Here is an 11259-nt window from a genome sequence, read left to right as displayed (position 1 = left end):
AAGGCTGTCTTTGTAGTCAAAAACGAGAAACAGGCACAAATCATCTGAGCTATTTTAGACTTCCACATTAGCAACAGGAAGAAGAATGATCTCTATATTCATCTCACATTTAGTCAGATAAACCCCACTCCCCGTTATATAAAAGCAGCAGACACTTGACATGAGGCTGGTTCCCTCCAGTACTGCTCCCAGTACATTACAGTGCAGAGCATGTTCATCATCTTGCACCTCGAGACATTTATGTAGGTAGTTTCCAGAAGGAACTGGGACAGTGGCATACCAAACCTGGATTCTTTGTAAACCTCAGCTCTGGTGTCCCCTAACCCTCATATAGGCACAATACTTTAGACAAATCTTTTCATACAGACTTAAACACCAGTATAAATATGTAAAATTACCATGTAACTACTCAGGATAGAATTGGTCATGGGTTTCTTTACTGGGACTACTTGATTTTTTCCTTAGGCTGATAACATTCATTATGCACAGTAAGAAAGGGTTTTTTCTAAGATTAAGGTTAAGAAACTTTGTCAGTGATAAAAATAACTAATTGCTGAAAATAATTAACCAATTCATTGAATGGTACTAACTGCACAGTACTCAGTGCCAGGTTCTTGAAATTTAAGTTATGAATACTTCTGCTGTCATGGAGATTACACAATTTCATATTCTACTCTTGTTTGTGTGGGAAAACACTACTCCTGTTTAAGAAAACTTGTAATAGAAGCCGGAATATCTTTATTTTGTTTACATCTGACTAATAGCTGGATAGACTTCTTGCTGATTCTGCCAAAATGCTATGTGGCCCAGGAGGCAGGCAATGGTCCTGGAACATCATGAACTCAGTTTCATTTCTACAATGCACTCAAGAATCAGCCTTTCTCTTCTTTCCTCAAAGCATTAGAGGCTTCCCACAGCCACTTGCAGCACAGCTGGAATTAGGATTTGGGACCAATATTTCTTTGAAAAGCCTCCTTTCACTTTTCTTATGTTAATCCATAGCTTGATTCAATCTTGACACAACAACCATTCACTTAGATGCCTTAAAACATAACAGATTCTGAATGTTCAGTCCAATCATCTAAAATCTTACAGGAGCTGAAACAACATGAGCTTGCCTTTTCACAAAAGCTGACCATATTACTGAGTGTCAGTGGGACCCAGATTTCTTCCCACTTTGGAAGATGTGCACCAAGGCATTTTCAAGTTCAATATTCAAGCAGTGAACAGTGGCTGGTGTCAAGCACCAGTCAGATTGTTTGCATAATTGTTTTTTTAGTACAATTCTCTCTCTGTAAAATGGGTTTAATCATGTCTTCATTTCAGAGGAATTAAATTGCTACAGTGAAAATAACACCAGAATGTTATTTCATTGTAGTCAAATGCTACAGCAAAAGTAACAACAGAATACTCTTTGGAGAGATAAGCTTTTTCAGATGTTGCACAGAACATACTGTCATGGGGACTGTCCATCTAGGGCAGGATGACAGGAACCTGAGGGGAAAAAGTATACGATTACATCACAGAACCACACAATGTTAGGGATTGGAAGGGACCTCAGAGGATCTTCTAGTCCAATCCCCCTGCCAGAGCAGGACCACCTAGATCAGATCACACAAGAACGCGTCCAGGCGGGTTTGGAACATCTCCAGAGAAGGAGACTCCACAACCTCTCTGGGCAGCCTGTTCCAGTGTTCTGTTACCCTTACAGGGAAGAAGTTCTTCCTCATGTTTAAGCGGAACCTCCTATGTTCCAGCTTATATCCATTCCCCCTTGTCCTATCATTGGATGCCAGTGAGAAAAGCCTGGCTCCATCCTCATGACAGTCACCCTTTACATATTTATAAACATTAATGAGGTCCCCCCTCAGCCTCCTCTTCTCCAAGCTGAAGAGACCCAGCTCCCTCAGCCATTCCTCATAAGGGAGATGCTCCACTCCCTTCATCATCTTTGTGGCCCTGCGCTGGACTCTCTCAAGCAGTTCCTTGTCCTTCTTGAACTGAGGGGCCCAGAACTGGACACAATATTCCAGATGCGGCCTCAGCAGGGCAGAGTAGAAGGGGAGGAGTGTGGAATCATACACACAGTTACCGTTGGGGCCTGGCCTTGATGATATAAGCCTGTGTTATTGAGGAAGCTGGAAAACACTGATAAAGAGGGTAAAAGAGAAAAGGGAGTGTGAACAGCTGGTGCAGGGAGTGTGAGAAGCTGACATGGGGAGTATGGGAAGATGATATAGAGTGTGTGAGAAAATGATGTTTAGTTTAGCAGGTGGAAAATAGCTCCTTTTTAGGCATAGCCAATAGTAAAGTTAAAATAGGTGCGTGCACTATTGTTTGTAACCAATCACAGCTGGGTGAGGGGCGCGTGGACACATCGTGGCTAGAGTAATAATCTATAAAAGCTGCCTGTATAATAATAATAATAAAGGTCACTCTGCTATCACATCTATGGAGTCCGTGCATTCAGCCGTCGCAGAGGAGAACCTCTCTTGACCTACTAACCACATCCCTTCTAATACACCCCAGGATGCCATTGGCCTTCTTGGCCGCAAGGGCACATTGCCAGAGCAAAATATCCAGAAGAAAAAAAAAGCAAATCCAAACCAAACCATTTTGTCACTTGCTTCAATCTTATTTGCAGACCAGCTGTTGTAGCAGATTAAGAGGCTACTATCCCAGCTAAATATTCATTCTGTACTCTACTCAAGTGGCACCGATACCTGAAGAGAGCCAACACTGCAACTTTAGCCATTTCAGTGAAACTCTGGTGTTACAGACTAAACCAACAAAGAAGGAAACTTCCAGTTAAGGCAATCTACTCAGCATTGAAACAGTTATGAACTAATTCATGTTCTGTGGGATATGGAAGATGCATATGATAACTTCTTATCACAGAACTCTTTGCCTGAGCTTTTATGCCAGCATCTTAACCTCTATAAATAATTTAAAGACCTATTTTCCACAGGCATTTGGGCATCTAAAGGCAACTAATAAGACCAAAAAAAAAAAGTCATTTGCCTAGTTTCCACTGAAATTGAAAAAAAAATATTTCAATCTATATCCTTGGAAATCTGTAATCAGGTAACTTATTAACACTGGATTTAGTCTATTAAAAGCTGTATATTTTTCCTGAACCATACTCTGTGCACATTAGAGAAATAAATTTACACAGGCAGCCTTTATTCTGGCATTTCCTAGTCTTGTAATCCTACTCTTTGCCTTCTTAAGAATATTAATTGACACAATTTTCGTGCATGACTTAAAGAATCTACCAGTGTTAGTAAAACATAAGATTTTACACTAATAATGACAGAATTTTCATTCTTATTTATACTTTACGGAAAAATGTACAAGAGTTCTATCTTGTTACCCTGAATGATCACCCTATCTGTCAATTAAAATAATTTTCACTCTTTTCTTATGCCTCATACAGCATTTATCCCTTCAAATTTTTTTCCTTTTTTGATCATTATATACTTCTACAATAAACCTCCACAATTTTAACTATTCTATCTTTTCTAAGATATCTCTTTTCTTATATCTCAATTACTGGTGACCTGTTGTTTCATTTACTTTGGCTTTCTTTATAACTTTTGTTACCTTATTTAGACCTTAAAAACACCCACAGAGAATATTACCTCAGCATCTTATCAGAACTGTAAAACTGAGGCTACAGTTCTGATGTGCAATATGCTATTGAGTATCTTCACGAGGGTATCCTGCATATACCAGGTTAATATTTACTGATGCGCTAATGTAATAGTGACCTATCTGCCTCTGCTCATCTCTGGGATACTTTCTATCTATAGGGATGGGAATTAATGACAGTCTTTCTGTGCTGCCTGATGTCAGAGCTGAGAAAGGTGTGAGGGGTATAAAAGCGTCATATTACTTGTCAGCAAGGAAGGGGGAAAAGGGATACTCCAGAGCTAGATGCAAGCGTGGAATTGTTGCGTGCACCCTTCTTGCTAACACAGGCTTCTTCACTTAGCTCCCTGACTACTAAAAGGTAAACAATTTCCCTTTATTTCTTTCTTAAGATGCAGTGCAACAGATGTGCTTTCATGAAAGCACAATGTTTCTCATTATTAATCAACAGCATTTTTCAGGTAAAGGCTAAGATAACTTCAAGGTAAATTGCACCTGAGATCAGAATTTGAGACTGGGACATGTCAGGAAATGCAAACCAGAGATAAAGGAAAGGACTGAAACTACTAGATGGAAAATGAACATTTATGTTGAGAGCTATATGTCTGAAACTGTGTTGTGTGACTTAACTTAGGGGGATCATTTTTCTACTCTAGCCTGTGAAAAAGACTAGCTGCTGTTCATTTAGGACAGAATAGGCATCAGTAGTAGGATACGCTGAAGAGTATTTGGGTTTGCTTTCAGTTCTGAATCATTATTCTTTTCAGAAAGTTTGGAAGCAATGATGTGCAACCTAAAGCTGTCAGTTTTCTTCATTGCACTTTCTGTCACTCTGAGCTGTTTGGAAGCTACACCTATTGAGAAGTGAGTAATAAATAATCATATTTATTTCTTTTTAGGAGAAAAAGTGTTCAGATTATTGCATGAATTGCTTTTGCTTTCATGTCTCAAATAATATGAGCAAAAATAGAGCTATTCAATTTCACGGAGTATTTTATTGTTATTTAAAGATTACTATCTGTGGCTGATGATCTGTTTGATGATACTTCCAAGAGACAAGGATGGATATTGCCAGTAATGTCACAGAATACACTCTCAGCACTTAGTGAAGAAATGCCAGATCGACCAGCAGCAAAGACAAAAAGGTATTGATTTTCTGTGTTTCTTCTAGTCATATCAGTTAGGATTAAATTATGAAGTAAACCTTGTGGCAGTGATATTCTGTTACTGGAGATTCTTTGTGTTTGTTGTTTATTCTCAAAGAGAGCTTAAAATACCCTTCTTGATGTAAATATAGCCATTCTGTAAGCATAAAGATCAAAGCATTCAGGGTAGAAAGTGAAAGTCAGAGACAAAAGTTGCAGTACATTTAACCACTTTACAATTATAATGCTTTCATAAATGAAACAGCCTACAAATACTACATTACCTCGAGAAAAAAAAGGTGTATTTTGAAAGGGCTTTTTTTATTTAAATTTGTCACATTTCCAAGCCTGAAGAGGAAAAAAAAGAAAATATACCCTTCTTAATAACACTAATGCTCTGCTAGAATGGAACTATTTTATAACCTAACTATTTGCAGTAAGTAAGTAATATTTCATTAGAGAGTTAAATATCAATTTAATCCTGAGAAGAAAGAAAAGAAGCAATTTGCTCTGATAGAATTTAACTTCTACAAAATGTATTCATGTTTATAAATCCATAAATCCAATTTCAGGTAACTTTTAAATGAACAAAATAGCATTTCAAAAATATTTGCAATTTTTACTAAAAGATAAACAACACTGAACTATTCTAACTGTTCATCAGGCTTTTGAGTAAATTTCTTTCAATGACAGTTCTGTTACAGATAGATTCAGCAAATACACATTTTGGAAGTTTCCTGCTCCTTTCTCTCTGACTTTATTAAAAAAAATGTTGTTATTATATGATCGTTTCGTTGTCTTCCAAAATATTTTAATAATGGAGACTAAGTTCCCAGATTTTTACAGCTATTACTTAAAAAAAAAAAAAATTGTAATACTGAAACACAAGGCATCACCTTTATGAGGGTGGCTACCTTATCTGCTTTTCTGGGGCCTTGGTTTACAATCTCTTACTGAGTGAACTGTCCATTGAAGCACATATTCAATTAAAGGCTACAGATCAGAGAGTTAACAGGTTCAGCCAGGCTAGACATCAGCTAGAAATCTAGTATCTTCCTATAAGGACTAGAGTTTTAAACTTGGAGTGTCAGGGCCTGATTTTGTACCTTTAACAAGGAAGAGAATTCTGCCTCCACAAACTAATCAGGATTTTCATGAGAACCAGTTGCTGTTTGAACCTCACATGTTAAGGGCTTGATTAAACTCTTCAATAGAAATACCCATGGAAACCTAAGAGAAGCTATATTAAGACCTGCCTGACCATTTCCTTTAAATACAATTACATTTTTAAAACATTAATTGCTTAGAAATTGCTGTCGATTTGCCAGTGAAGAACCAGTATAATACAGACATTTCTCTCACAATTGCTATTCCATTTGGATTCTTAGATTAATACAAATAACTCTAAAAGAATAAATGACATTTTAGATAACAGATTTAGTCAATTGATAGGAAAATGTACTCATTGGTAATTGCTCAGAGTTTGAAATTGGGAAATTGTCACTCTTCACAGTAAATTTTTGCTGCAAACTGTTTTCTACCTCATGCCACATCAACATGAAGAAGCCCAAGAAAATTAACAAGAAATCAATAAGCAACCTCAGCAAGCAATTCTGTCCAAAGGAACAAGGCAGTAGTCTAAGAAACAAGTTTGAATTCCCAAGTTCTCACAAGCTAACAACAAGTTTTGTTGTGATCAAAACCAATAAATAAATATCATGCTACATAAGTTCCACATGGAGTTACAGATCATAAATGGTCTGTTGGTTCAGACCACAAAATGGGTTTTTTTAGATATGGATTCTTCCATGGACACTCTTTAAGGTTTCATCCAGCAAATGATTCTCTCCTATCACAACAGCAATTTCAAGTTGCTGGTGATGCAACAAAGATGTGGCTGCTTTTCACTAGTGAAGAAATCTCTGTTGAGACAGAGCAAAATCTTAAGTGGTACTAAAGTCAGCAGAAGTTGGCAACTCCTGCCACCTCTCATGATATGTGTCGCAGTTGGGAGAAAGTCTCTGGGCTCAATCCACTTGATGTGGACTGGAAAATTACTGTTCACTTCAGTGAGAGCAGGATATGATTCTGTGGGAACAAGAGAACAAAATAAATGTTGGCAATTGTCATTATGTTAGTAATCCTCATGATATCAGCAAGAGCTCTAAATAGATTTAGAAGTTCAGCTTAAAGCTAAACATTTAGTCATTGTTTTCACTTACTGTCTTAACTATACTATCATTGCAGGTTTTCTAGATGTCATAAACTGCTATGTAGAATATCAATAACAATGACATATGACTGTTAAGGTCTTTGCATTTAAATAATTCCCATCATTAAAACTGATAATAGCGTGCAGCGCAAGACTTTTTTTCAGGCACAAAGTAGGTGGTAGGAAAATTGTAATGTTCCTGTATTTGTGCACATATTAAAAGAACTCCCACATTAGCACAGCTCAAATGCCTATTAGAAGTGGCACACTTGATTGCTCATCATTTGACTTAATCCTGGCTCTTTTTGTTTTACCTTAGTAGTCACCACCTGGAGAAGCGGAAATGCAACACTGCTACGTGTGTGACACAACGCTTGGCTGACTTTTTAGTTCGTTCCAGCAACAACATTGGAGCAATTTATTCACCTACAAATGTGGGGTCCAATACATACGGAAAGAGGGACACAGTTGGGCTTTTAAGCAGAGAACCCCAAAATAAGGCATAGCTTTAGGGTGTTAAAATGACTACTGATACAGTTTTCATTAGGAGCTCAGTTTTTAATGTATCAATAACCTCTCAGTCATTTATTACTTGTACAGTCTTAACAGTGCCTTGTTTTCTGTGTGTGCATGTGTGAGAGTATGTGATTTATGTCCATCATTTCACTATGCATGTACAATGACATGCATAGGCTATTGTTTCAACTCCATTAAGAACTCCAGAAATCTGCTTGTCAAATTCCTTTGTAAAAAAATACATATATATCTCACAATAATAAATGGAAAATTAATTGCAACAGGGGGTTTATTATTATTATTAAAAGGATGAAAAGATAACTATCATGTGTATGTCTTTATAGTACAGTTTGGTAAGAGAAATAAATCATCTTAATTAAGACCAACAAAAACCAGAATGCTAACAGAAGTTAGGTCCTCATGAAAGTAAACCAGAAGAATCTTCTGGTTTTGAAACATCTACAGTGCCTTGTTTTGCTCAATTGAAGGAACAACTAGATGAAACAAGATGGCTGCATTGTGCATATGATTATATCATTTAACTGACTGGTCTCTTTTCACCTTAACGTGCATTAAGGAAATAGAAGTGGTCTTGCAGCACAGATTTCCTTACATACTGAGCATGAGATTTTAAGAATTTACAGTTTGTACCTCAAGATGATATCAGTAAAATGTAGGCATAATGAGCATAACTGCTTTTAAATATGAATAAAAGAAAATTCAGTTAATAAGCTAGTAGAAACACTTGTCCTTGGGTTTCCTTTCCTTGAGCTAGAGTAACAAAGGGAAGAGACAAAACCAACGAGCAGTTCAGGCATCAAAACTTATAATAGAAATAAGGTAAATTTGCCTGCTGGCATACTTATATTTCTACCAAAATCCAAGAAAACTAGTTTAGAGATGAGCGGACCTTAATAGAAATTTGACAGTGTTATTTTCTCCTACCTATAAGTAGGAGAATACTTATTAAGCCAGTATCAGTGCAGGCTTAATAAACATGCTTGTTCCTTTAAATTGTTAAGCGAATTTTCATAGAGGTGACATCCTATATCACAGCAATGGTTGTTTTGTCCATCATTTTCTCAGTGAAGTGTTCACTAGCATCTGAAAAACATGACTGTCCAGTTATGAAAAACATTCAGCAGAGGCTTAGTCCTAGCAAAGCAAATGCAATCTCAATAATTGCTTTTGATTGATTTGTTTCTGTCATAAAGAACACCTCAGAATATAAACATTTTGCTAAATTTTACGTTAAATGGCAGATTCCATTCATGACACAAATAATCATAGAATCATAGAATGGTTAGGGTTGGAAGGGACCTCAAAGATCATCTAGTTCCAACCCCCCTGCCATGGGCAGGGAAAACCTCCACTACAGTTTCTCAAAGCCCCATCCAACCTCGCCTTGAACACTTCCAGGGATGGGGCATCTACAACTTGTCTGGGCAACCTGTTCCAGGGCCTCACCACCCTCTGAGTGAAAAATTTCTTCCTTATATCTAATCTAAATCTCCCCTCTTTCAGTTTAAATCCATTGCCCCTTGTCCTATCACTACATGCCCTTGAAAAAAGTCCCTTCTCCAGCTTTCCTGTAGGCTTCCCTTTAAGTACTGGAAGGCTGCTATAAGATCACCCCGGAGCCTTCTCTTCTCCCAGCTGAACAGCCTCAACTCTCTCAGCCTGTCTTCGTAAGAGAGGTGCTCGAGCCCTCAGATTTCATAGATTTCATAGATTTCTAGGTTGGAAAAGACCTTAGAGATCATCCAGTCCAACCGTGCCTAATCTCCCATTAAACCATATCCCTAAGTAGTTCATCCACCCTTTTCTTAAACACATCCAGGGATGGGGACTCAACCACCTACCTGGGCAGCCTATTCCAGTGGCTGACAACCCTTTCAGAGAAGAAATACTTTCTAACATCCAACCTGAATCTCCCCTGACTAAGCTTACACCCATTTCCTCTTGTTCTATCACCCATCACTAATGTAAAGAGCCCTTCCCCCACTTCCCCACCATCCCTTCTCAAGTATTTGTAGGCTGTAATCAGGTCTCCCCTCAGCCTCCTCTTCTCCAGGCTAAACAGCCCCAATTCTCTCAGCCGCTCCCCATAAGTTTCATTTTCCAGCCCCTTCACCAGTTTAGTCGCCCTTCTCTGGACCTGCTCCAGGAGCTCAATATCTCTCTTAAAGCGAGGGGGCCAAAACTGGACACAATATTCTAGGTGTGACCTCACCAGTGCCGAGTACAGGGGCAGAATCACTTCCTTATTCCTGCTGGTCACACTATTCTTGATACACGCCAGTATCCCATTGGCCTTTTTGGCCACCTGGGCACACTGCTGGCTCATATCAAGCCGGTAGTCAACCAACACCCCCAGGTCCTTCTCCGCCAGGCAGCTCTCCAGCCACTCTTCCCCAAGCCTATAGCGATGCTTGGGGTTTTTACACCCCAAGTGAAGGACTCTGCACTTGGCCTTATTAAAGCTCATGCCATTGGCCTCAGCCCAACGATCCAGTCTGTTCAAATCCCTCTGAAGGGCCTCCCTACCCTCGAGCAGATCGACACAGCCTCCCAGCTTGGTGTCGTCCGCAAACTTACTGAGGGTACATTCAATCCCCTCATCCAGGTCATTGATAAAGATGTTAAACAGAACTGGACCCAGCACTGAGCCCTGGGGAACCCCACTGGTGACCGGCCTCCAGCCAGATTTAGCCCCATTTACCACCACTCTTTGGGCCCGGCCATCCAGCCAGTTTTTAACCCAAAGGAGAGTGTGCCTATCCAGGCCAGCGGTTTTCAGTTTCACAACCAGAACACTATGAGAGACTGTATCAAAGGCTTTTCTGAGGTCAAGGAAAACTACATCCACAGCCCTTCCCTCCTCAACCAGGCTGGTGATCCCATCATAGAAGGTGATCAGGTTTGATTGGCAAGACCTGCCTTTCATAAACCCATGTTGACTGGACCTGATCACCCGGTTAACCTGTATGTGCTTGTGATAGTTTGATGTGTGTGGGGTGTTCTGGTGGCAGGGGAGGGGATTTGCTCCCTGTGCCACTAGATCTGAGTCCCATCTCCCCCGGGGGGTTGAGCCAAATCGGCACCTCTGCGAATTGCCCTATTTAAGTTGAGACAAAGGGACGGGGAAAGGTCTTTTGCTCAGGAACGAGGAGAGAGCAGGAGGGCGCTGCCCTCGCTCCCAGCTCCCGGCCGGGCAACTGCCCGGGCCCGGGCCAGCGCCATGTGCTCAAGATGGCGCTGGGGGAGCCGCATGGGGAACTCGGAAGCACCTCGCTCCCGCGGTGCCCGCCGGGCCGAGCTCCCCCAGAGAGGATTAATATCTAAGAGAAAACAACCACAACGACCGGGTCAGCCAAGATGGAGCAGGAGGAGGTGTGCTGGAGCTGAAGTTTTCCCTTGCAATCGGTGTGAAGATGGCAGGCGGCCCCCCTGCAGCCGGGGTGTGCTCGGCGGAGCAGAGACCCACTCGCAGCCCGTGGAGAAACCCACATCGGGGAAAAGATGCCTGAGCCCAGGAGAGGTCGTGGAGCAGGGGATGCACGACGAGGTGCTGTTAATAATGGGCATGGAATGCACGACGAGGTCGTGGAGGCATCTGGAGTCCGTGGGACGATCCACGCCAATGCGAGTGGCAGCAGCTCCCTAAGAGGCCAAGACTGGTAAAGCCCGAACTGGTGCAATCCATGGGGAAGGATTGCAATCCTGCGGGCAGGA

At 40.5% G+C, this 11259-nt stretch overlaps 1 protein-coding gene across 1 annotated transcript; it reads left to right on the top strand.

The window, feature by feature from the left end:
* The first annotated feature begins 4435 nt into the window (after nucleotides 1-4435).
* On the top strand, nucleotides 4436-7514 carry IAPP (islet amyloid polypeptide). The gene is made up of 3 exons (XM_009983632.2): nucleotides 4436-4515; nucleotides 4662-4796; nucleotides 7328-7514. The coding sequence occupies exons 1-3, from the start codon at nucleotides 4436-4438 to the stop codon at nucleotides 7512-7514; spliced, it is 402 nt and encodes a 133-aa protein (XP_009981934.2).
* The last annotated feature ends 3745 nt before the right edge of the window (nucleotides 7515-11259 follow it).

This window comes from Tauraco erythrolophus, chromosome 4 (genome assembly GCF_009769465.1).
Source record: "Tauraco erythrolophus isolate bTauEry1 chromosome 4, bTauEry1.pri, whole genome shotgun sequence".
NCBI classification, from domain to species: domain Eukaryota; kingdom Metazoa; phylum Chordata; class Aves; order Musophagiformes; family Musophagidae; genus Tauraco; species Tauraco erythrolophus.
This window is presented reverse-complemented; position numbering and strand designations above follow the sequence as displayed.